This window comes from Chenopodium quinoa, unplaced genomic scaffold, assembly GCF_001683475.1.
Source record: "Chenopodium quinoa cultivar QQ74 unplaced genomic scaffold, ASM168347v1, whole genome shotgun sequence".
Classification (NCBI taxonomy): domain Eukaryota; kingdom Viridiplantae; phylum Streptophyta; class Magnoliopsida; order Caryophyllales; family Amaranthaceae; genus Chenopodium; species Chenopodium quinoa.
In genome coordinates, this window is record NW_018744239.1 from 6,142,636 (window position 1) to 6,169,799 (window position 27,164).

The following is a 27,164-nucleotide window of genomic DNA, read 5'->3' on the forward strand; positions in this document are numbered from 1 at the left end:
ACAAATCATAAGCTACACATAACACTTATGTTATCTAAACTAATGTTGACTAATTGAAAATAGATTGAGGAGAGTAAAGTCCAACAAGTTATAACTACACATTACAAATTTACAATTAAGCTTATTGGTATTCTGAACCTCCAGAAATAGATTCATAATAATCAATAATAAAATCTACATATCCAAATTAGATCTATTTCCTCCATTCTTTAAAAATTGTTACACATAATAGTGACATACATAGTAAGGAACAAGTTATAACTAAAAAAAAATAAAAAAAATCATGCGACGAGGAAAGAGATAAAGCAAGAACATTACCATAAGCAACTAATAGATTTTTTAGCAATTAATACAAAATAAAGGATGTATATACATTGATTAATATTCCTAAAGAAAAATAAAAAAAGCAAAAAAAAAAAAAAAAAAAAAAAAAAAAAAAAGTACAAAAAAACCACTAAAGTACATTATCAGATGTACACCGTTCATTTGAGAAAGGCGGCGGTTCCCTTATTCCATCCATAACCTCATTTAAGGAATACCGCTATAAGATTAGATAGCAGAAATATAGCTCAGCCAAAGAAGTTGGAGGGCTGTATCATTTTCAGATTTGAATGGGACAAGTTTTGGGGGCTGGCATCAGGTATCTCATGCAGGTATCAGAAAATGGACATAGGTGATAAAATGTCACAATTCGCACAAGGCTAATCATGAAATGTAAGAGAAAGCTTACGACATAGGATTCTGGACAAGCTTTGGATGAGTAGAGGCATATATGGAAGTATTTACATCTGTTGTTAGGTGTGATAGAAGGTGTTGTACATCTGGTCGCAAACTTTCCAATGCTCTACTAAACAGTACCAAAACCTCTGCTCTAGGTTTACTTGCAGATTGTACTGGCCCACCCTGCCCTTCGTAATGCACAACATGGTGCCTGAAACCAAAAAGAGCAGTAACTGGTTAGGAAGACAAATGTAAGGTTAGCAACCATTACAACAGATTGTTCATTTCATCTTAATAAAAAGGATTGCAGGAAATATAAATTATGACAAGTTCCATATTCCAATAAGTTCTAAAAACTAGAAATGTTGTAATAAAATTCGATAAATTCATTTAAGTTCAATTCACAAATAAGTTCTGATCATTTCAAAAAATTTGCTATAAATTCTGATTAGCTGTGTTCTGGTGAAAATAATGAAGCCCTATTCTTACAGGAAGTCAATCAGGTCGATTATCTCTGAAGCCTGAGCAGGCACGGATGGTTGTGCAGTCTTTCCAAAGACATCCACCATTGCACCAAGTAGAAGAGAGAGACTCTGCAAGATTAGATTGACATATACGTCCAAAAGTTAGAACTTAAAAGGATAATTAAGAAAACAGGTCACAGAAATCTATACGAATATTTTTCTTTCTTTTTTTTTTTTTTTTTTTTTTTTTTTTTTTTTTTTTTTTTTTGTTCTAGCTAAAAAACTTGCCCTCAAAAACATATCACCTAGCTTGGGATGCCATATTGGATAAAGAGTATATCCTTTGCTGACTTGCTGTAGATCAAGGATGACTGATACATCATCGTCTCATCATTGATAATGATAAGCAAAAAGAACTTATCATTCATTCTTTAAGGTATTCTTCAAAATTTGGAGCCAAAATAAAATTGTTTAAGAGAAAAGCACATCTAGCATATTTCCAATACCATTCCATAACTATTACCCTCTCTTCTGCAAAAATGAGTGATATTCAGATGTAGATAGGGAGCAGGAATGAATGTGTGTTGTTGGGCCCTATTGGCCAGGGACTAATAGAGAAGGGGGGATGGTATCCTGGTGGTTATGGTGGCAAGAGGAAAAGAGGAAAAGAGAAAATATGGGTTTGTGGTGGTGAAGGGGAGGGAAACGAGAATGATTTTTTCTTGAACTTGGGATTTATTAAAAACTGGGATTAAACGAGCAACGAGACATACTTGGATTTTTGACAATTTTTCCTACAACTCTACAAGTATAAAGCAATTAAGCATAATATATAAATATCACGATCAAAAGACGACAAAGTTGCTCCATAGTCTAATCTCACATATTTATCTTTTTATCTACTCCTCTGTTCCTCCTATTTTCTCTTCTATTTTCTCTAAAGGGGTTGACTCTCACGCACACGAGATTAAGCATGTGTGGGTGTTTACAAGGAAACACTCCCATGCCTCATCAGAAAGTTCACATTATGAAGTTCCTGCCTACTCATTTTCAGAGACGCACGCTCGTGTCACTCAGAGACGTCAGTGCTCTATCGAGGAGAAGGCTTTTGTAAGCTTTTGCCTCGACCTTTTAGAAGGGGCAAACCTGTTTGGAGTGAAGACGGTTTTAATACAAACAAGCATAGTGTATTTTTTATGGAATAGTTTCTTAAAATCAAATTTCTCCATATGACAGCTAGAACTATACTGGTGAGGTACTTTAAGGTTTATTAGGGTTTTCTTATGTTATATAAGGAACCGTTGGGTGGACAATCAGATGTACAAATTTTAAGCCTAGTCAATTCAAGCCTCCACTTCACAGATTTTGTGAGAGGGGGAGTGTAGTACTTCCATCGTATAAGAGAAAAGTAAGTAAAAAAAAAAAAAGCACCGATAAGAAAAATGTGTCAAGTTGTTACGGTTTTAATTTTTTACATTTATTTGTCCATTTACTTTATCTAATCCCTTCTTTATAAAGTGTGTCAAGAAGATTTGTCACAACTATAAAGAAAAGAAGGAAGTACTTTTTGGACAATATGCAAAAAAACCTACTTACAAAACACATTTTTTTGTAAGAAACCACCTTATAATTTTTTTTTTTTTAACAACACAGCTTAGGTCTTTAAGACCATATTGAAAGGTACTCTGTTGGGAAATGTTAAGGAAAAAGTATCCCGCGAAGGTAAATGAACCTGGTTTAGGATATGTATTTGGATGTGTCAACAAATGTGAGGAAATGTGGGAGGTTGACAAAAGATTTTCCCATCACAATTGGATTGCATTAAGCCCTTTTATTTTTGCGGATGATATCGTTTAGGTGGATGAAACTATAGATGGGGTTAATGCCAAATTGGAGCAATGGAGGCAAAGGTTGGAATCTAAAGGGTTTAAGCTAAGTCGGAGTAAGACTGAATATTTGGTATGGAGCTTTGGTACACAGAAGGGGACAAACGATGATGTAGTGAGTTTGGACGAAAAGGATTTGACTATGATTGTTTTAAATATCTTGGGTCGATCATCCACAAGAATGGTGACATTGATCAAGATGTGACCCGTAGGATTAAGTCGTGGTGGTTGAAATGGAGAGCGGCAACAAAAGTGTTATGTGACCGAAACATTCCTTTACAGTTGAAGGGGAAATTTTATAGGAATTCCATAAAACTAGTTTTGCTTTATGGTACAGAACGTTGGCTTCTAAGAAGCACATTAAAAAGATGGAGGTTACGGAATTGCGCGTGTTAAGATTGATGTGCAAGAACACACCTGCTTTATGCCAGAATGCGAGCATTGATCTTGTTTTCCGGCATTGACTTTGTCACGTGTGGGTCACGTGATCTCATAAAACCACTTTATTTTTTTCCTCTTTTCCCTCGCCAACACCACCTCACTTTCACCCTCACCAACTCCACCTCATTGCCACCCTTTCCCTCGCCAACACCACCTCACTTTCACCCTCACCAACTCCACCTCATTGCCACCCTCACCAACACCACCTCACTGCCACCACCCACTGCCATCCTCACTAACACCATCTCACCCAATAAATCCACTTCCATGAAAATTCCACCCCCATTAATTTGTCCCCATCCGCCCGAAAACCCCACCCCACCTCCACATCCCCTTCCTCCATTGAAGCACAATAAAGCAAGCACATACAAAAATAAAAAGTTTTGAATCAAATACCCAAATTATAATGATAATTGCACCCATTAATTTTCCCAAAAAACTTGATGATTTCACCACAAATTACAAAAGTCGAATCGTGAATTTTAAGTGAAAAGAGAGGGAGAATCAAAGGTTTTAGTGGCTACGTGGTACCATAGAACCGCCGACGATGGTGGGCCAAGACATGCTGCTATGGGTGGCATTGGGTTAGGGAGGGCGTTAGAGGCAAGTAGGTGGCCAGTAGGTGGGGTTGGTGATTTTGGTGGTGGTGGGGAAGGAGGAAGAATAGAGGAGAAATAAAGTGCAATTGGAGGGGAAAAGGGGGGTGGTATTGAGTGAACACGTGAGAGGCACGTTGGGTAGTCAACGCCAATAAACAAGGTCAAACCCCAAAATCCGGCGTAAAATTCTTTTACTCTCGGCTATTGCATAAAATAATGTGTCACCCTCAAGTGTTGCGGTTTAATGAAACGGAGGAAGTACATTCTTTTAATTTTATATAGAAAACCAAATTATAATTAAAAATATATAGAAAGACATGAAAGGCAAGATGACTGGTTCTCAACATGTTAAAACCAAGTTATACAACAACAACAGACTCCTAACTACTTGATTCCTAAATTTGTACTAGCCTGTATAGTTCCTCCCCCTTACTAATCCAGCTACAAAGTTAGAAGTTGTAAATAAATAAAAACAAAAACAAAAACAAAAAATAAAAATAAAAATAATCAAAGTAAACTATGTTTAGGTCATAGGGAGCACCTGCTAGGCAAGATATATCATTTTATGGAAAGGAAAAGGTGATGACACGAAATAGGATATACGGTAGTGCATAAAGTCCGTACCTTGTTAAAGAGTGTATGAGCATTTGCAAGTCTTGGGAGCAATGGACCCATTATACGGAAAACTATCCTAAGCATAGCCACTGAAGTTATTGGCCTGAGTTGCTTTATGATTACATGGGCTCCTTCAAGCCATTCTTGTGGAAGGTTGCTAAAGAAAGAGTGGAGCAAACCGACAACATTGCCTGGAAATATACAAAATCAAACAATATAAGAATCCTACATATTATATTATATGAAATACAGCATAAAACTGCAAAGTTTATAATTTTGAGGTTGGGTAAACTATAATTTCAGCAGCCTCTACATTGTGTCATGTAACTCATGTTAACTAAATTTCAATTACTTTGCATAGTACATTGCGCTTTGACTTAGAAACATGATGCAACCACCGAAAAATCTTAAGTTTATTGGACAATCTGTTTTTTTTTTTTTTTTTTATTCACAGAAAATATCTATCTTTGATTGTACAATATTGTTTTTTTTTTTTTTTTTTTTTCTTTGATACCATGATAATGTAAACCACTCTTGTTGCTGCCTAAGCTTAACAAGTAAAAGGCTGCAATGCTATCTGTCCATAAATCAAAAATACCTTCACTACTCATTTACAAGACATCATTAAATTTGAATGTTTACTGTACGTCCATTTGCCAAATTGTGTTTATATACATCTACACTTCAAAGTGTGTGTGTCTATATATATCTACACTTCAAATTCTAGTTTGTCGATGTTGACAGTAGTGCTTGGTTATTAGGGAATTTTAAATTAAATGCATCAAATAAATACAATGGAATATAAAGGGGATAATTTCTAGTTCCTCTATTGAAACCACCTAATCAAACAGGCCCTAAGATGTTTTTGAGTGATTTTCACATCACTTTATCAAGAAATGGTAGTCACATAACCTCTAGATATTGCCATTAGATCATCAAAACGGACCAGAGTGTTATGGATTGTAAACACTAATGAGGGGCATAAGAGAAGAGGAAAAAAAAAAAGGAGGAAAAGAAAAAAAAAAAAAAAAAAAAAAAAAGGAGGAAAAGAAAAAAAAAAAAAAAAAACCCTTGATTAAGATCTTTTCATCCCTTCAAATTCCTATTTTTCTTTTAGATTGCAACCAACCTCCTAGATATACAACTTAAGATGAGGATAAAGAAGGCAGATGGACAAACAAACTAACTAAAATAACTTATAAGCTTAATAATAACCCAACCCACCCTCTCAACAGTGTTGAAGTTAATTTGATACATTGATGATATTGTCCATTCATAATCTTTATATTCTTTCTTAATATGTGAGCCAACTAGCCAAGGAGCTTGGATGCAAGTTTTTTGAATTGGAGGAAGTATACAAAAGAAGCCCAAAAAAATTAGGTTTAATAACAGAATTTAAGTATTCTACAATTGCACCACCCAATAACATTAACATACCTTCGTATCAGTCTTTTCTAGATTTGCTTGCCAGTTCAGAGTAAGGAAATGAATGTCATAAGGAAAGAGAATGACGTGCTGGGACCTAATTACAGAGCTGATATAATTTGGCTGTATATAAAACCCGACCATATCAAGTAATTTAAGACGGAATTATTCAAGCTTAGAATTTTGACATGTTAAACTATGATACTGAGCCAATATATTTGCAAACAACAAAAAGTAATGATATGGTAGTAAAATCCCAAAAGAATCCACAAATGCAAGATAAATATAATAATAGAAAATTTGTCTGAAAGGTAGTGCATGCAAGCTAAATATAATAATGGAAAATTTGTCTGAAAGGTCCTATAAGTGGTCGACTTTGTGAGAGGTCCTTATATAAAAAAGGGTGGCAAAAAAGGTCCTTATATCCCATTTAGGTTGTAAGCAGGGATCTTTGACCGAATTCTGGCAATTGACTTTATTTTCCAGCCATTGACCATCACGTGTCCAGCACATGACTTATACTCCCCCCCCCCCCTTTGTCTTTTTCTCCCTTTCCCCTCCAATTCCAACTGACCCTAAATCTTTCCCTCCTATTTCTCCTTCCTCTCTCTTCTCTAATATGATGTAACTTGCAACAGTCCATTAATGGCGGTGCAATAACTACATTGGGCAATTGGAAGCCCACAATTACACCTCTTCAACAGTTTGTGTGGGGATGAAATGCTATAATTTAAAAACAACATTTTATATTTGTAATTGGAAAATTAGAAATTGAAAAAACCATTAATCAACAGTAACAAATACATTAGTATAATTAACAAAGGGGTTTTGACCTCACTTAATTCGACTTCCCTTCAATTTGAATGGGAAGGACTAGATTTGAACTTTGTTGTTGTGAATAAGCTGCTTTGTGAAAACTAGGGTTCACAAATTAGAGAGAGGAAGGAGAAATAAGGGGATAAGAATTAGGGTCAGTTGGAATTGGAAGGAAAAGGGAGAAAAAAAAAGAGGGGGGGGGGGGTGGTTTACAGTCACGTGATGGTCAATGGCCGGAAAATAAAGTCAATCGCCAAAATCCGGTCAACGGTCCCTCCTTACAACCTAAATGGAATATAATTATATAAGGACCTTTTTAGCCACTTTTTTTATATAAGGGACATTTTTCACAAAGTTGACCACTTAAAAGCACCTTTTTGATAAATGTTCGTAATTTTTTTTAACTGAATAAGCAGGAAAAAAACAATATTAAATAATACCTATGGCTGTGGAGGTATTGTCTTGAGCAGCCCATGTCGGATCAAGTAAAGCATAATTAACAGCTGAATCCAGCTCACTAGGGGACCTCTTCCCATCATTGAGCCACCAGGTCTCTTTAACAAGACGTGACACCTCAAGATAGAGTTGTACATGAAAGTCTTGTGGAAGCTGAGCCAGTAAAAGACCACAAGCTTGAATCAACAAACACGATAGCTGTTGACACGTATAGCCACTACGAGAAACAAAATTGGACGTATTCAGTCCAGAAACCGGTGCGGCAGATCTGCTTGCATTCATAGAATCTGTGCTTCCACCAGAAGGTGATGTTGGTAACACAGAGGTTTGCCCCAAACTATTTGAAGTTCCATGCAACCCATGGCTGGACTGAATAAGTGTAGACTGGATATGGACAACGATTTGAACAAGTGTTGCCACAATTTGGGAAGCAGAAACTGGAAGAGAAAGCAATTCCATTACAGCTGTTTCAAGCACCAGCTGTGTGTGTGTCCCAGGATCTTGGATCTGATAGAAAGCCTTCTGAACCTCAGAAACATTTGCTTGCCCAGATTGATTTGCAACAGGATTTTTATTCGGTGGACAGCGCGCTGAAAGGTATGAAGCATCTAAGATTGATCCTGATTTTGAGCTGCTACTAAGGGGAGGAATGACGTTATTCACTAGACCCAACAGCAGGGAAGCAAAGTAATCCGGAGGAGGGCATGAAGAATTTGATAGGGAAATGTATTGTGGAAACGACTCTGAAAATGGAATCTAAACCAAGATTTGCATCACAAAAGATATCAGCCACCAAGATGACAAGAATCTCAATGAAATTACAGATCATGAAAACGAAGCCCTTTATTACCTTGGATATATCAAGCAAATTCAATATGCGGACAATTAGCTTTCCTGGAAGATGACCATAGAAATATGCTAATATGTCACGGACAAAAGTAAACCTTAAAGGATGGTAGGCTAGCAATTGTTTATACATCGCCAGAACTCTCTCAGCATGATCCATAGCATCATTTTCAATGAGTCGGTAAACAACCAAAGGAATAACAGGCAGCAAACGGGCAGCAATATCATCAAAAATCACAGGAAACCTACAAGATAAGTGAAAGAGTGATATGCTTCAGTCAATACATTATCAAATAGTTAACATAAGTCAATTACATTACACCCAATGTCAGTCAAGTGTTCGAAGTAAAATGGAATAGGAGTAACCCTATACTATAATTCAAAAGCTTTCCAATACCTTCAAACTTCAGAGGCAAAAGCTGTTCAAGCTTCAAGCACATTATTAACTTGATAAAAAAGGATAAAAGCATTATTAAATAAATAAATAAAATATTTCTTTTTACCTAAAGTACCGTGTCAGACCTTGGACAGTCCAACGCTTCAACAGGGGTAGGCAATTTCAACATCATTTTAAACCAAACATAGAAAATTTTCATTAAACAGTCGAGTCAGCCACGTACGTGCTCCCTAGTCTAAGTAACATAGCCCCCCTGACCACCCACATCCCTGCTCTCCTTCATCGAACAACCACCCTCAGGTGCTGCACCCTATAATTTGTCTTCATCTTCCCCGCACGGCCGCACCCATCCCTGCCGTCCCCTTAACAATTATTCAATAATTACTCTTTTAACTTTATTGCACAAATACTGAAGATATCCATTTTTATAAAGGGCCACTCTAGATATCAAATAAGACCTAAGGCTACAATGCAAGGGCCTCGAAAGCACAATGGAACAAGGACAATGTAGAATATTCCTTGATATAACCTGCTGGATATCGGAAGGTTCTGGCCAGGGCGTAGCCAGAAATTAAAAGCTAACGGGGCCAAGGCTATTATTTTCGATGGCCAAAATATCTTTCGTGTTAGCATTGACAATATAAATTTTTCTATACAAAAATTCAAAGTTAATCATTTTACCTCAACATTAAAACAAATCACGAGACAAATACGAAGTTCTTTGCAGTAAAAGTTAAAAACTACTCTAAATCAATAATAATTAATACTTCCTCTGTTCTTTTTTACTTGACCTGTTTCTTTTATCACGCTTGCCAATGCAAAATTTTAACGATCAATAACTTTAATTCTCCATAAGTAAAAATTATAAAAGTTATATGATAGTACTTATTGAGACGAATTCAAACATATCCCACATGAATATGTTGTTCCTTACATATTATTCACAAAAGACGGTCAAAGTAGAGGTGGTGAATAGTGTAAAAGTCAAAGCGGGTCAAGTAAAAAAGAACGGAGGAAGTAACAATAAGGAGAAGCATAAACTAGCAATATATAACATTTAAATTTTAGAAAGTTACGTGTTTTATGAATGTATTTCACAACGTCATACAAAAGCAAACTCGACTCTAATTCATTAACAATTAACAAAAACAAGTAGAAACATAAACTAGCAATATTGAACATTTAGATCTTAGAAAATACATGTTTTTTTGGATGTATGTCGCAACATCATACACAAGATAAATCATGATGATCATCAATTACTAAAATTTAGACAAAGTATTATTGAATTTGAAGCATTGAATCTTCATCATAAAAGAAAAAAAATAAAGTGGGATAATAAAAGAAACAGCCAAATTATAAAAGGAAATAAAAGGGGAAAAAAATAAAGAAGTGAGATTGTAAAAGAAAAAAAAAAAACACCCAAATTATACAAGAAAAAATAAAAGAGCAAAAAAAAGTAAATAAATAAAGTGGGAGATCTAGGAGAATCGAACAAGTGACCATTTCTACAGGGGCCAAGTGGTATATGTAGCACTTTTTCATCACTAAAGCAAGACCATTTATGTGATACTGGTCTTCACTTAACAATACATATACAATAAATCTACAGGGGCCAAGTTAAAAAATTATGGGCCGCGGGGCTAGGCTACCGGCCCCTCTTGTAGCTCCGCCCCTGGTTTTGGCTGCCACTGAAGATGACAGACAATGAAGCTACTTCCACTCTAGTCTCTACAACAAAAACCCCACTAGATTTGCCACATGCCCATAGTCATATGAAAGAAAACAGCAACATATCAATTATAATATTGATGGGTGAATGGTTTTTCCAGTCAAACCCTTGATCTTAAAATCCTTAACTTCATTTCGTATCATGCTGAATAATCCAGGCTAGACAACCATTTTGGAATATCATGTATATATTATGTTTTGAAGTGTTAATGTAGAAAACATAGAATTACTTTGCCAATTCAAGTTGAAGCAACCAATTTACAGGGCATTCTAGATCCTCAATAGGCTGCCCTTCTAAGATGGCTACCATGAATTAATGCAGCTGAATATAATAAATAATGGCAACTGTCTTCCAAGTCCATATCCTAAACATTTATCCAAAAGAGATCTACCACAAGTGCACACCAATAAAGCATAATGTAGAAAAACAAATTACCTTTCTTTCCAAGAGAGATGATTTCCTAATGCCTTCTGCAGATCCACACGTTTAAATATTCCAGAATATAGCCAATGCTCAGGAGGTCCACGGGTCAAATAGAATAATTTCAATCTTTGCTGAAGCTCTTGCCTGTCAAGTAGACTGATCTGCAAACCATTTTTGCAAGACAACTCAATCATCAGATAACAATATAAAAATTTAAGACTAGGACTGCCCTTAGGAATAACTATAACAGTAAAAGAAAAGAAGGTTTAAAGAGCAATGTATGGTATATGCTACAGAACTAAGAATAGAAAGATAGAAAGGTTTTTCTCTAGTAAGAACTAGGGGAAGAAAGCCTATCAGTCCTGTCACCATCCCAATGGTTGTTATGTTTAAAAGCTAATAGGATATGAGTTAGGCTCCATGTAAGAGACTAACTGCATTGAGGAATCGTAAATAATGTAAAATTGACAGCTCCTGGAGCCATAGCAGTTTTATATTTCAGTCCATCATCAAATCAAATAATTACTCTTACATCAGCAATAGACTTACCCTTTCAAGCAAGCTAGATTTTCATTTATACCTTGTAACCTATATTAATGCACAGAAGTTTTAGTACTCGACAATAACTGTGTCTTTTCCTGTAATTTATGTGCTGTTTGAAATGAATGACATCCATTTGATCTTAAGAGATTATTGGTCATTAACAATGTACATTGTGCATGGAATTACTGACACTATCTTTAGGAAACAATATGAGCTTATTGAACTCGAGAACACCACTTGTTAAAGCACTAAATCTTCAAAGTCATAAGGTATAATCATAAAATCCTACATTCAATTCTCATGCTCTTGCATATGAGCAGCTATAGTCATAAGGAAGAATAAACCACTAATTTGGAATAACTATCCTTATTTCTGTAATTACAAGCTTCCTTGTAGTAGTCTAGAAGAGACCAAGACTGAAACCCACTTGAATTTGAAAACCAGAGGTCATTTGGGAAAGAAACTTGTAATAAAAAAATAATGATAATAATAATTTTTTTAAAAAAAAACTCACTGCAATATGTAACGCATGTGTATCATCGTCACGATCAATCAATGCAAGGACTAAAATATCCAAAGGAAGCAACTCATGAGTCCAAATAAAGAATGCCAAATTTGTAGAGGCTTTCATAAGAAGATCCTGCAACGAAAAACCAAGATGAAAGAAAAAAATAAATGAATTGAATTTTCCAATTGTGAGTCAGTGAAAAGTTTTAAGATATTTATATGCTGGCAACAGCCAGCAACATCACCTGCAAAGGATGTCCACGCTGAAGTTCTACATGAATGTGATGAAGCAGAACATCAACCATGGTGTAAATATTAGCAGTCACTTCTTCAGGGGAAAAATCTCTCAACACACGTGCCTGTGCTTGATTGGATAGAAGCCTCAAATTAGAATATATCAAACAAGATTGCATAGCTTACATACACAAAAATCATTCCATCCATAATCATGTAACCATTTATAAATTGCTTTTTTTTTTTTAAGAAAAAAAAAATATTTTATAAATAAGAAGAAAAAAATAAATACGAGCAGAAAAGGGTAGGTACCAAATTTGCGCTATTTATACTTTCAGGATGTCCATGCATAAGTATCCAAGCACCAGCACAAAGATATTGCCGGTGTTGAGGAAAGCTATGACCTAGGTAAGTCGATACATAAGAAGGATCAGCTGACGGGGATAGAAGTTGGGTGCATTGATTGATAACCGTAGTCTCTGCCTGTCACAAAAAACAACATATACGATTAGATATCAAAGCAATTATACAACTATTTTAGGTATTGGTATCCCCAAATGTCACATAAGCTCAATATACAAGTTTGATTCCCCAACATGACATCAGCACACAAGGACCCTATATACAGCAATTAAAAGCAATCAAGTACCCAGCATACAATTGGTCTTTCTCCAATTATACAACTACTTTAGGTACTGGTTTGTCCATATTGCTTATAGTGTAATTAGTAAATTCTTCAGCAAAATAATAATTAAATATATAATTAAATAATAGGTACTGATTTTAAAGCCCCTTAAGAATATCATTAAAAGTATCACAGAACACAAAGTCACAGACATATTAGATTGTGAAATCACTGAAATGGCACAACAGAGTGATTACTAGAAAAGGTGTAAGCAGCCTGAAAAATCTGTAATTCAAACTGCAGTTGTGAAGCACTGCAAGAAAATAATAAACAAAAAAAAAAAAGGAAAAAGTTACAAAACCTGCTGCCATGCTTGAATAGCCAGTCCCCTTTTATCTGAACGGCCAGCTAAAGTTTCACGAAGAACAGGAGGAAAATAACGTAGAGTTTTGTCAGACCAAGTATGTTGACTACTCGACAATATTTGCTCCAACATCGCAGGAAGATAAAGTAAATGCTCAGACTCAGCTATTCCACGCGTCTTAATAATAATAGCAAGAGAAATGACAGCAATTCGATTCAAAGTTTCAGTGAATTCAGTAGGACCCTGCAATATCAAAAAATGATAAAATAAAAGAATTACACCCAGAGTAAAATAAAACTGAATGAAAACAAGTAAGCATTATGGAGACCTCAACACCTTTCCTTCCTTCTTCACTGAAAAGAAATCTCTCAGGGACAAGATCAAGTTCATGCATAGATTTTCAGCCAGTCTAAATAAACGATGATCACCGCGTTTCCCTTTCAAGGCAGCAACAATTTTCGTGACATCATACATTAAGCTCTTGTTCTTTCCTTCATACCTACGATTCAAGTTATGCATCAATTTCCTTCATTCTGAAGTAGAAAATAAATAAATAAAAGAGGGGGGCAAAAACCACGTGAGACCTGCTACTCATTGATAGAAAGTAAACAAGTTCAAATTATGACACAGTATTATAATAAGTAATAATTTCCTATTAAAACAGCTAGGGCAACTAACCAAACAAAAAAAAAAAAAAAAAAAAAAAAAAAAAGGGATAATAGAGCTACTAAAAGCCCAATGTCACATAGGCTCACTTCATCACTCTCATAGAAATATTTGATTGAAGGAGTAATTCTCCAATAGATTACACAACCCCTCACCATATACAACAGCACATAAAGACCATACTTGTACCAAGAATCAAATTTATGAATTGAAGGGATAAGCCCCATCATTGTTGTAAATCTTGTAATCATAAGGATTTTTTTTCAGATCACACCTTTTAATACACAAATTTCATGAGAAAGTGCCATTGTTCAAATATACGGTTTTGGTCGCCATTGCGGGAATGGTACGGTGTCGCACGAACATAAATGATGCGTTGATCTCAGACAGTAGTGATACTATTCGTTTGAAAGTCTTTTAGGGATTTTAATAGTTGTACACTGTCATAGTTAAGAGTAGACTATTAGAGGCTTAAAGCCATTATTGACGAGACATGGGGAATCTTTCACTTTATCTCTGAAAAGCAACTTTTGAGTGAAATACTTGGTTAAACCTTCAATGCGGGTCTATCAGGGGTTAAAACATTTTATTCGAACAAGGTCAAGATCACAGGCTTTTGAAACAACTCATACTTCAGGTCAAATGAATATCCTCAATACAGATTAATCAAAATGATGCAATTGTATTTCTGCACCTTGGAAAGTGCCTTTTAGAATCTTTTGTACTTCTATGAAAAACTTTCTTGTGGTTCCTTAATCCCTTTTTGGTACATTCTAGTGGTTTCACCCTTCCTTTCCTTTTCCAACCTTTTTCTCTCCAGTCACACATACCCAATGACAAATACACACTCTTTTCTTTCTCTCCCTCACATACATTCCCACTCCTTTTCTTTTTTTGTTCTCTTTTCTTTAGAACTTCAACAACAATATTTCGCTTCTTTTTCTAGAGATACATAATGCTTAGGTATTTTTTCTGTTGTTATCCAGTATTTATAATTTCCTTCACAGCATAAATTTTGGGAAGAAAGCTAGGAAATATTCCAGATCCCAATGATGTATCTTGATGTCAATTCTAGTTGATAGGCAATAATAATGAGTTTAAGTGTATTATAAATTTATAATTGCTCAATATTTAGCTGAAACTGTTAAGATTCTGGGAATCTTCACCATTTTTGTTGTGCTTCATTGCCATAAACGACAACATCCAGGGTTATGGTAGATTAATAGTAAATTTTCCTTCAACTCAACTCCAATTAGAGAAAAAAGTAGAAGTTGGAGGTGAAGCAAACAACACACATGAAGCAACATAGTAGCCTTTGAGTCAAAAATCATCACAGGGGTACGGTCACCAGCATGGCAATAGCTGGTTATAGGTTGACCAATTGATGTTCAAAATCAACAAATTGTGTTTTGTTGAATCCTTACAAATGATAATTTTGAAAAGAGTGGTCTAGATTATTTTTCATGGAAAGTAGGGTTCCAATTCTTTTAATGGAATCCTCACTCTATATGAGTAGACATATAAAGACACACACAAACAAGTCATACTCACCGATAGAGTGGAAGCAACCGATAATTCAGAATCTCTAGAACCAAAAGTGTTGCTAGTGGCTTGCTTAGTGTGCTTGGGTTCCTCTGAGTCAAATGCTGCAACAATGAAGCGATATACATTTACACATGACAGGCTCACAATATCATAATTCAAGATGTAATCTTGTTGATACATTCAGAAGTTTAAACAAATCATCTGCATCTCAAAGCCCTTAAAAAATAGTTCTCCATAACAACCTATTAGTCTTTTACCTCTAATTATTATAGATAAAAACATAAAATAAACCAGCTTAAAAATCAGCCAATAGAGTAAAGAAGTTTACACTGAAGTGTGAGCGAAACAATGAATATGGCGCGATGAGAAGCAACCTTGTATAGGTTTCAACCATTGCAATGCTAGGAATAACCTACACAGTGAGAACAGCTTGTTAGAGCCACAGAGTACTACTACCTCAGGTCTCAAATTTTTACAATGCACTGAAACTACTGTCGTAATTTTAGATCAATATTCTTACATAGTTCAAATGTCATTGTTAGCTGGGAAGCAATACAATGCTATTCATGGATTGGGTAAAAATACGTAACTTGTGAGTAGCTTATTTTTGAGTTTTTGTAGGGATAGGTAAATTGGCACACTCTTTGGTTAATGGTATGCTGATATATATATATATATATAATCATAGGATCAACTAAGATCCAACACTCCACATCTACCCTGGTCAAAGTAATGGCAATATTGTAAATTTTAGATTGTATATTAAAAAAAATTAAAAATTTTGGTCCAGCTTTTTCTAGGAATAAGTATAGATGGGAGAAGAGAAAGAAAATTGACAAAAGATTGAAATAGATAATTAAAGGCTTAGAGTATAGATGGGAAACCTTACAACAGGTTTCCCATACAACAGGCATGAATGAGCCGAATTGTAAGGCAAAAGGTCTTAAGGATGCCTTATAATACAATACTCGATCTAAGTCAATGAAGCATTAATACACAAAATTGTAGGAAAAATCCCAGTAAGTGTAATCACGAGCAACTGTAGGATATGAAAAGACAAAGAACGTAGCATATGAGCTAATCAGTAGTCAATAGTCATGGAACGAATGCCAAAGGGAGCTTCTCAAATTTACCCCTAGAAATAGTTTTTTGATTCCTTTGTAGTACTACAAGTCTGCTATTAACAAGTTTGGTTGCTAAGAATTCATAAAAGCAAAACACTAATGACATAATAACAGTATACCTGTCCAGAGAATAAAGAATCCTCCATTTGATAAGCAAGTTTCATGCACAAGTTGATTGAGAATCCAGATATTAGTGATATTGATAGAGGACTTGTTTCCCGCATCATTACAAGTCTCTCATTTGACTGCATACCAGAGACCGGTAATAGCTCTGTACCAGCAGCATTAAGCCAATTCATCACCATCTCACAAGCTGGCTGTGCCATTGTGTAAGATACAACCCAAAACATTCCAATTGATCTGTCATCCATATTCATGTAATCCAGCATCCGTTCACCTGTATCAGGAAAGCATAAACTTTTGACTCCGATACACAATCAACATCTACACATTACTACATTAGTAGGTCTTTATATTCTCAACATTCCTAAGGGAAACTCTCCTCTTTGCATCAGCACTAAACACATGCATACATAATGATACAAATGAAACTTAAAATAAAAAATATATATATTTTGGAATTCTTAATTCTTAGCACTAAATCAGTAATTACTTATTTCATCAAGATTTTTCGTCCTATTTCCATAACAGCTTTTTACTAGGGTAGGGGGAATAAAAAAAATTATCACTATCATTCTTTTAGGAAGTAGAGGCTCTTTATAGAAGAAGATGACCTAAAAAGACTGTTGAAAAAGAAAGAAGTTAACATAGAACGTTTCTTTATCGTATTAATACATTAAAAATACATTACTTACTGTTGTGCCTAATATGTCTCATTCATAGTTTTAAATTTGAATGAACTACTGGTATCTAAACTCTAACAAGCTTATCTAGAAGTTGTGCATATAAAACCAAATGTGTGCATGTGTGTGTGTGTGTGTGTGTGTGTGTGTTTGTGTGTGTGTGTGAGAGAGAGAGAGAGAGAGTGTGTGTGTGTGCATATTGCCCCAAATTTTTGGGTATACTTTAAATATTATTATCATACAAACAAATGATTTTATGTCACAAAAAGTTAATCTTCTCAAACTTGAAATTTGATTTTATTATCTAATTACAAGATCATACTTATCTTAAACCCCCAAAATTATCCTAAACCTTGTTTATATAAGCTTTGCCATGAGATTAAGGAGGCAACGAACTCTTAAATTTTCTCTGTATTTCACCCTACTTCCACCAACCATCCCTTCAAAATTTCCCCAACCACAAATTTGTGGTCAATAGATAAGTGAAACATCAATCTATCTAAAATTTCTTTTGGATGAATGAAATCAACTATATTATGCTCCAACCTTGCACCTAGAACTGCTCAACTGTCTCTCTTGATCTTCCCTGTTCTTAACATCTAAACCAATTTTATTTTTTTTAAATGAAAAAAAACATCACATCATCAAACCTCCTTTGCTGGAGCACTGCTACACCAATCACCACCTCTGCTCCTATCCCCCTGTTCATCCTTGAATGTTATACTGTTTGTCTTGTTGATAACTTTTGCTGTGCAGAGGCATATTTTGAGAAGTTATAATGACTTTTTTTTCCCTCTGTACAACAATGCCTATACTTTTTATTTTATTTTTTTTATTTTTTATTTTTTATTTTTATGATTAATTGATCTTAGTGACCAATTAATTTTGTTAAGTATAAGTAGGAATAAAATGGCTACCATGACTAGTAGTTGATATTAGAGAATTGATCAGTTAAACAAACTTTTCAACTCGCTTGGTTTTTTTTCAAGTACAAGTTCTATAATGATTTTGTTGACTTGGAACATTAATATAGTGTTGTGTCGTCACTTAATAGTAAAACTATTGTATCTACACCTTTCTACTCTCTCTCTCTCTTACACCCACTCACCTTTTTCAAACTATACAAAATTTTAAGGATCAAGAAAAAAAGGCTGAACATGGTTGTGCTTGTGCAAATAAAAAGAAAGGTTTTATGATAGTTACAGAAATGAACATGTACTTCATTGTATGCATCATGTAAGCTTCATATTTTGGGTGAAGTGATTAGTCAAGCATCATATATTTATTCCTGATAAAGTAACAGGTATCATTATAACATAATTGATGGTTACCTTTGCTCACTTGCCTCCACCACTCATCTATTTGCTTTCCTTTCTGAAGCTGCTCATTATTCAAGTGATCTCTATGTAGTGTGTTCAAAGACCATATTCTCAAGTTCTGGCAGCTGCTTATAAAGTCAAGCAGTATACTTTGAGGGCTATTGGGATCAGAGCTCTTATCTTCTCTATGAAATGACAAGATCTTTTTTGTTGTCTCAACCTGTATGCATAAAAGGGAAACTCGCACTTTATACATTCAAATTATGAGATCAAAGCAATGAAAAAGTATCGAGAGGAAAAAAAAAAAAGAAATTATTTCTGTACCTGTTAAAATATTATTTTGCACAACAATCATTATCACACAAAAAAATGCACTAGTCAAACTGACTAACTACTTGTAAGCCCCTATTAACTATTTTTCCAACTTGCTTTACTACATTTGGGAGGGGAGAAAAGAGGGGACAAAATTAAAGATAACGGAACTTTTAGCCATAATCAGCTGAAATACCTTTCTGGAATCATTATTTAGAGCGTTCATAACAAGCTCAACACGAATAATCTGTGCAAGCAACCATGTAACATGATTTGTCCGAAGAATATGGTGGTCATCTTCAATCAGCCGCAAAACAAGCTTGTCCACAAAATCGACAAAGTCAATGCAGCCACTCTTCATCAGAAAGAAGAATATATCTGAAAAAATAAGCCACTCCTGCCAACAATTTGACTCTGAACATACATTAGAAACACCAATTAGCTCACTATAATGGTAACCTTCTCCAGACACAAATACAACGCAGTAAAGCACAATCACAGATCACAATATTTGGGATAAAAAAAAAAAAAAAATTGATTAACATAAACATAGGATCAATATCTGGTACACTGAAAGCCATATCAAGAGTAAAGTGAAATTTTAAAAATAAAATAAATAAAAAAAATTTTAAAAAAAGGATGAACTAAAATTGGAACAATCTTATGCCTACCAAAAACATACATCAGGATGCTTAAGAAGTTTGGGAATATAACTATGCAAGAGTTGTGCCGGTAGATTTTAACTATTGATCTGTTGATCAGGAACTCTGTATGTCGTGGAAGACTTGAAACAGTAATTTTAAAATATATATTTGTATAACAGAATATTCAGATTGTAGAGTAACATTCTGATTGAGGCACAATAAATTTTATATTTATTAAAAATAAATATAAATTAATAAAATAACAGCCCTGATATCACCATCTACAGAAAAATGGTACACTTTATAGCTTACCCCAGATATTTTTCTACAGCTCCATTACAATATGGAAATTAAAATAATATAGAAATTGCTTGAGAGATGGCTGAGTGGTTGATTCTTAGATACCAGCGTGGTTCTTTGTTAAGAATTATTTTATTAAGTCCAACAGATACATGAATTTGATCACAGGGATAGAAAGGAGGGTTTTCTTATAGAATAAGAAAGACCAATTTAAAGCCATTGGAACTTCGAAGTTTTGGACCTTAATAGCTGTGATCTCTATAGATAATTTCTGCCAAAGTGTCAAGCTGAGAGAAATTACACCATTGCCAAATGCCTGAAACAGAACCAGTAACCCCAACCCCTAAAGACCAGCAACATAATTTTGTCTCTCCATCATATTATCATCATGATTACTTCAAGCTCCGAAAATGGAGTTTTAAAGGAGTTAAGTACACAACCACTCCCTGAACTTAGACTAAAGTTGCAAAGTACACACTAAACTTACAAAAGTTGCAATTTACTCACTCAAATCAGTTACGACCTACAATAACAGGTTAATTCTATAAACTCCCTAAACTTTATGACATAAAAGTTTGCAACTCCCTAAACTTCCTAACTATTTTAATAAAAAAAACTTAACCATGGTAAAATTTATATTTTTAAAAAAATTAAATTAATTTAGAGATAATTATTTTTTTACAAATAACCCAACCCCTCCCCACCCACCCACCACCCAACCCCTTTCCCCTACTGGCGCCCCACTCTTCACCCCGGTGCGATGCCCATCTCCCTCCCCCTGCTGCCACCCACCCTCGACACCTTGCCCTTTTCATTTCCCACCCACTCCTCCCATTCCTCCACGACGACTCCCACCCCCTCCCTTTCCCCCTCCCTAAAACGACCCCCCTATCCCATGTTCCCCTCCCAAAAAAGGACCCTCCTTGAAACGGCCCCTCCCTGAAAAGACCCTCTCCCTTGTTCCCCTCTAGGAAAACGACCCCCCAAACCTTAAACACCCCACTCAAAACCAAACATGTTTAGGTTTTGGGGGCAATTTTCGGGGAGGGTGTTCGTTTCGAGGAGATTGTGTTTCAGGGTGGGGAAAGGGAGGAGGGATGGGCGTCGCAGCGAGGGTGGGGGAACTGGGCGTTGGCAGGTGTAGGGGGCTGGAGCTTGGCTGGGTGGGTGGGTGGGGAGGGTGTTGGTTTTTTTATAAAAAATTTTCTAAAATAGTTTGATCATTAAAAAAAACTCTAACCATTATTAACCCCAACTCTAATTAGATTGTTCAATTAAATTAAAAATATAAAAAGCAAAAAAACAAAGTTTAGGGAGTTGCAAACTTTTATGTCATAAAGTTTAGGGACTTCATAGAACCAACCTGTTATTGTAGGTCATATTTGATTTGAGTGAGTGAATTGCAACTTTTATAAGTTGAGTGAGTAAATTGCAACTTTGGTTTAAGTTTAGGGAGTGATTGTATATTAATTAAGTTGCATGTCAAAAAAAAAAAAAAAAAAAATCCCTTGCATCAACACCAGCAGTATTCAACTGACCCTGGCTGATGACTGCAGCTCACAGCATTTGCAGCAGATACATAGCTGCTGTAGAAATATAGAATTTTCAGTTAGGGGTAAAAAGTTGGCAGCTTTTTTGTTTCATATAGGTTATACATATTTCATAATAGATTTCCAAGCACCTATGCTAAGAGGTGGTGGTAAAAATATTTTTTATTCTCTTTTTTTTTTTTTTTGGGTGGGGGGGGGGGGGTTAAAGGAAGGAAAATTAAAGGGAAAGTTTGAGGGAGGGTGCACTTATTGAATTGATGTTGCTTCAAATGAGAAAGGAGACAGCAATGTGTACTAATTTCTAAGCCAAATTTAAAGCTTTTAAGTTTACCAAATAACCCAGGATTGCTCATCTCATATTTCACCCTAAACTTTATTACCATATGTTCCCATGTATAGCTGTTTGACTAGAAAAAAAAAATTGAGAAATGGCTAGAAGCTTCTTGCCTGAATTTGTCAGCTTCAATAGTTCAACAATTCTGTCAACAGTTGCCTCACAAATCATGTCCCATGTGAAAACAGCTCCAGGAGAGGATACATTAGGTTGTGGCCGGTAACAGGGGGCAACAAGCAACACACGTTTCCACCAATCAGGAGAGGGAGTTGTACGCAGAGCATGTCTAATACACCGCAAAGCTCTATCCCAGTCCAAAGTACCCTTCTGGATACAAACTGCCAAATCCTGCAACAAAGTATAAAAGAATCCACAAAGATTAACTCAAGAATAGACTTCACAAAGACTTATGAATGTATCAAAGACAAACAAGAAGCATCTATGAGCAGAAAATTACATGTACATGTGTTCAATAGAAACTACTTTATTCATATAAACAACAGAATCTGATTATCTAAAATCCATTGTAAGGACTCTATGAAGCAAAGGCGAATGAGTAAACTTGCTGGAATTCCCAATTCTCCCTCATATCTTTCCAACCACTCCATCTCAAGAATTTAAAAAAGCCTTCTCTTTACCAGCCACTTTATTTCAGCACCCTTAATCAACATCACAATTATCTTCTCATCATTAATGCATGCTATGTCAACCTCAAAACCCAGAAACAGATTGTTTACAAAAAAATTCAGAAAGAAGATGAAGAAAATCTGATGTTTTGTTGATCTGCACTGACTTTGGAGTATTTTAGGAGGTTGCAAAATGTTTGATGAAAAGGACAGCCAATGAAATGATGAGTAAAGCAACACAAAACCCAAATTGTTTTGAGCAACATAGAAGAAAAAAACGCTTGTTAAGCATCTTCTGGCCTCCTTTTGTTGGTTTTTTTTTCTCTTCAGCACTTCCTTTTAGCCTTGTTTTAGGCTTGAATAAGTAGCAAAAAAACAATTGCAAGGGTAGAGTTAGATCGCATGAAGAGTACAGGTTCTGTTCTTTGAGGCAATTGTATAGCTGGAGTCAAATGACAAGACCTTACTATTTGCATTTTCTTATCGCAAATATCTGGAATTTTGTATTTATTAAGATTATGAAAATAGACATTTGGAAAATACATTAAGAAAAATCTAACAAGATCCCTCTTGATGATGCTTTTTCTTATATATTTGCATACATATAAGGTCAAATCTCAGTCAAACCAGGAGATAAGATCTGAACCAACAATGCCAGAAATTTCAGACAAACCTATCAGACTAAAAATTTCAAACCAAAACAAATATCAGGTGAAGAGAACAGCCTTAGTGTACTAAATGTTAAAGAGTGAGTTCTAAACAACCAACATAGCTAAGCTGGCTTAGCTAGGATTTTGGTATCCTATATTAACCCTAGAAGACACTCACAGTATACATAAACAGCTAATAGGTATCTACGGTTATCTATGTTTATACTCAGTCCTTATTTTTTCCTTTTTTGTTGAATTTAGTCTATCTTATCCTCGAGAGTTTTATTTATTTTAACTTATTTTCCATTTCCCATATTTTAGTAAGGAAAATGTAAACAAGAGAGAGTATTCTCTGTTTTTTTTTTTTAAAAAAGCTAGAATTTGAAAAGAAACCAAAATGAAGTGTAGGGTTGGAAAAAGATAAAGTAAGAGAAAGGGTCAAAGAAAAGGTGTGAATAAATGTAGAGGAAAGTTTATTGTAAAAAGTAAGTGACTAAGAGTGCAAAAAGCCTTAAAAATAATATGGGATGGATTGGGTTAGCAGTCAAATATAATTAAAATTCATAGCAATATTAAGAAGAGTTGGCAATCCTAAAGGAATTGAAATCTAATTCAGATATGACATTTAAAATATGGAGGATACCAAAAGTGCGAAAGGAAATCAAGCGAAAACAGCAGCAAGGATAGCAACACCCAAAGAAAAGAAAATGCAGGTATTGCCAAAGAAAAACAGGCAACGTACATAAGTGAACAGCTTAGGTAAGTTAGATATTCAGACAAGCGGTCTTGATTCCAGTACACATGCAGGAACTATAAATTCAATGACAATAAGGTCACACCTCACAGGAATCTCAGCAGCAAATAAAATAAAGACAATGCAGCTGAAGCATGTCAAGAACTATCCTTCAGGCAGATTGATTTACCACAGATAAATCTATAATTTTTCTCACTATATAATCCTAAACCAAATTATTTTCTTGATGACATAAACTAATTAATAGCTGCTGTAAGTTGAAACATGATTCTAAGCCAAACTTTCATAATTAAGCATAAAAATGTGTTGTAAGAGAAATTAAACTTATAATAGCGTTGACATGATCACCTCTCCATGCAATGGTTCTCCCAAAACACTTGGATATGTGATAGGTGAATACCGCAAATTTGTTATTGCTTCACCTCCAAAATGAGGAGTGGCTAGAGGTAAAAATCGTTGCGTACCAAAAGTTGGACAGTGTAAGTGTTGGTCTAACATTTGCATATGCATAGCCATCATGTCCCGTCGTCGATGAATCTCCATTATAAGTGTAAACAAGGATTCATCATCTGGTATGTTTTCAATAAATTGTAATCCACTGCGTAGTAACTCATAAAATGGTACTCGACATTTGTCCTCCTTGACTAACAGCCAAATAACATCCAGACAACTATGAAGCCAGTCAATGAGAGCCTTGTCAAGTCTCCAAGATTTAGCAACATCAGATTCATCATTGAATTGATGTCTTTGATTCCAATTGACCAGCCAAGTTTGCATATGAGATAAGATTTCAGCATGTGTGGCAGGTTTTAAAGTAGACTCTAGACTTAATAGAATAATTTTACAGCACAGCTGACGCAGACTGCCTATGGCACTATCCCTTATTGCTGAACTAACCATCAGGGATGACCGTTGGTGGTTACTAGATATCTCATTTAGCTTTACTGGAGATGACGTTAGAGCAGATGATGGTTCATTAACAGATTGAGCAGGGGATCCTATATTTTGAGTGGAGATTAATGGTGATGCAGGGTTTGACTGAAAAGTAGAAGATACTGATATGGTGTTTGTGGTTGGCAACATCCCAGTTTGAGATACTGTTGAGGTGGCTGCAGGTGTAGCTTGACTACCTTGACCAAATGACATCTCCGCAGAGGACACTGCACTGAGAAGTGATGGTAAAAAAGTATCCCATTTTATATGCTCAATACTGCACAAGCTTCTCAAAGCAAACAGAAGAAATTCTGCTCGTGGAGAATGGCTACAACACTGAACAACTAGAGAAATCAGAACAGCTTCTGTTACCAAACGCAGTTGCTCTTGATCCTGAAACAATTGTCACAGATACATAAGGTCAAAGGTTAAAGTAAGAAATAAAAAATGAATAAAACATATCAAATGTGAACATATCTTAAATCAGACATCCAAAGCTGAAACTCACAGGAAATTGCCTCAGAACTTGTTCAAAGTCAGAAACAAATTGCTCATTTGGAGGAGGAAGATCTCTGTTTAGCGCTGTTACACGCTTTTGTGCTTTATTCCTAGAGACAATAAACCAATTATCTTATCAATTTATAATACCACTGTATACATATATGACATTCAATTTATAAATTCGAATCAGATACATTTTAGTATACCTTTCCTCTTCTTTTCAGTCATTCAACAACAACAACAAAGCCTTAGTCCCAAAATGATTAGGGGTCGGCTAACATGAATCATCATAAGGAACTGTTCATAAAGGTAATAGAGCATAGCAAGAAAATTGATTGAATAGAAGATTTAGATAAATCACCACAAGTGATGGGGATACAACATTTAGATAATGGAGAAACTGATTTTTCAAATTTTTAACTAATGAGTTAATAAGTTATTCCCCAAGGAACATGCATGTTGATTGTTAATGACCCAAGAGTGTTACTAATGGCTAAGTTGATAGGCAGTAATATGCGTAACAGGCTAACAACAATGAGTTTGTTCATAACTTTATGAATCATGAGAGACGTCCGAAATCAACGACCATAGCAATACCACACAGACCCAATAATATTGCACTCTAAGCCCCCCCCCCCCCCCAAATGGAAATCAGGTAGAGTTTAATCATCTACACTTCTAAATAAAGGTTGTTTAAGCCCACGACACCAATTCCACCATCAACTGCCATATTTTCCAATAGCTAGATGGTTGACTAAAGACAGCAACAGCAACCTGAATTAATTTCTGCATTCATACAGTTTTAGCCTTGTTCGAACTCATTACCATATCCATAATATTTCCTAACAAATGAATCATTAGTTTTTGTGATCTTAAAGATGAAGAATAAAATTTGAATCAGTGAGCTCCCAGCTAGGAATTAATCATCTACGCTTCACCCTAATCATAGAATTGTTCAATTCACTGACCACTTTCACCAATCACCATCAATCACCAAAAGCGGTGTATCGATATTCGATAGATAACAACATGAACTTTCAAAGTGTTCATACCTTTTTCCACTTTATCGACGATGACGGTCGTCAATTTAGTCATTTTAAAAAGATATCCCAATACACTCTAAAAATACAGATTGAATAACTTAAAAGAAACAAATTGTAGCCATTTTAAAGTACTCCATAATATACCAAATCAACTAACAAACACAGCAGAATATTTACGAATACTAAACAATGATTAAACAAGTTCCATAACATACAACACAATTATAAACAAATAAATTCATTCCAAAATGAGTAAAAAAAACAAAAATAAAATCAATGGGCATAAATTAAATTGGGCGAAAACTTGACAACTAAGGGCCTTGTTTGGCTGGATGTAGGAAGTAGAGATTCACATGAAATCTCAATTCCTATGAAATTGTAATTCCTAGGAATTTCTAAAAATTGTTTGGTTGAATGTAGGAATTTCAAATTCCCATGGGAAGTTCTACCTACCTAGGGGGGACTAGGTAAGCTAATTCCTCCATTTTGTGGGAAGTAAAACTTCCTCGGAAGTCCCAATTTCTACATTATTGTCAACCAAACAAACATGCATAAATTCATTTCCTTGGAAATCAAAATTTCCATGAATTTGTTTGTCAACCAAACAAGGCCTGAGAACGAAACTTACGGTGTTTGTTCATCAGATTTTTGGCGCGAAATTCTCTGCAATGATGAAAATAAACAAGCTAAATTGGAAATTAGAGTATCAAAAAAATACCAAATTAGAGAAAATAGGAAAAAATGCAGGAATTAGTGAATTACCCCTAAATAAAGGTTGAAGAGATCAGTGATAACTGATTTAGCTGGGTGTAATTGATAAGATCTTGAAGAAGATGGTCTTTGATTTTGCTCCATTTCAATTTGATTGTTCTTCAGTTCTTGAAGCAGCTTCAATTGGGAAGTAAAATGAAGGTGAAGGGGGAGAAAGAACGAATAGCAAGAGTATTTCAAAAAAAAAAATAAAAAA

The 27,164-nt window shown here is 35.1% G+C and overlaps 1 protein-coding gene across 1 annotated transcript; it reads right to left on the reverse strand.

The window, feature by feature from the left end:
- Positions 1 to 297: 297 nt before the first annotated feature.
- LOC110694269 (mediator of RNA polymerase II transcription subunit 23-like) lies at positions 298 to 27,164 on the reverse strand. The gene is made up of 21 exons (XM_021871449.1): positions 26,960 to 27,164; positions 26,826 to 26,860; positions 25,162 to 25,261; positions 24,069 to 25,046; positions 21,804 to 22,038; positions 19,059 to 19,276; positions 18,563 to 18,770; positions 16,548 to 16,825; positions 15,633 to 15,716; positions 15,311 to 15,405; positions 13,430 to 13,592; positions 13,091 to 13,336; positions 12,417 to 12,587; positions 12,116 to 12,229; positions 11,878 to 12,003; positions 10,833 to 10,981; positions 8,273 to 8,513; positions 7,407 to 8,178; positions 4,735 to 4,916; positions 1,210 to 1,313; positions 298 to 931 (listed from the first exon to the last, which is right to left on the reverse strand). The coding sequence occupies exons 1-21, from the start codon at positions 27,050 to 27,052 to the stop codon at positions 727 to 729; spliced, it is 4,797 nt and encodes a 1,598-aa protein (XP_021727141.1). The 5' UTR covers positions 27,053 to 27,164; the 3' UTR covers positions 298 to 726.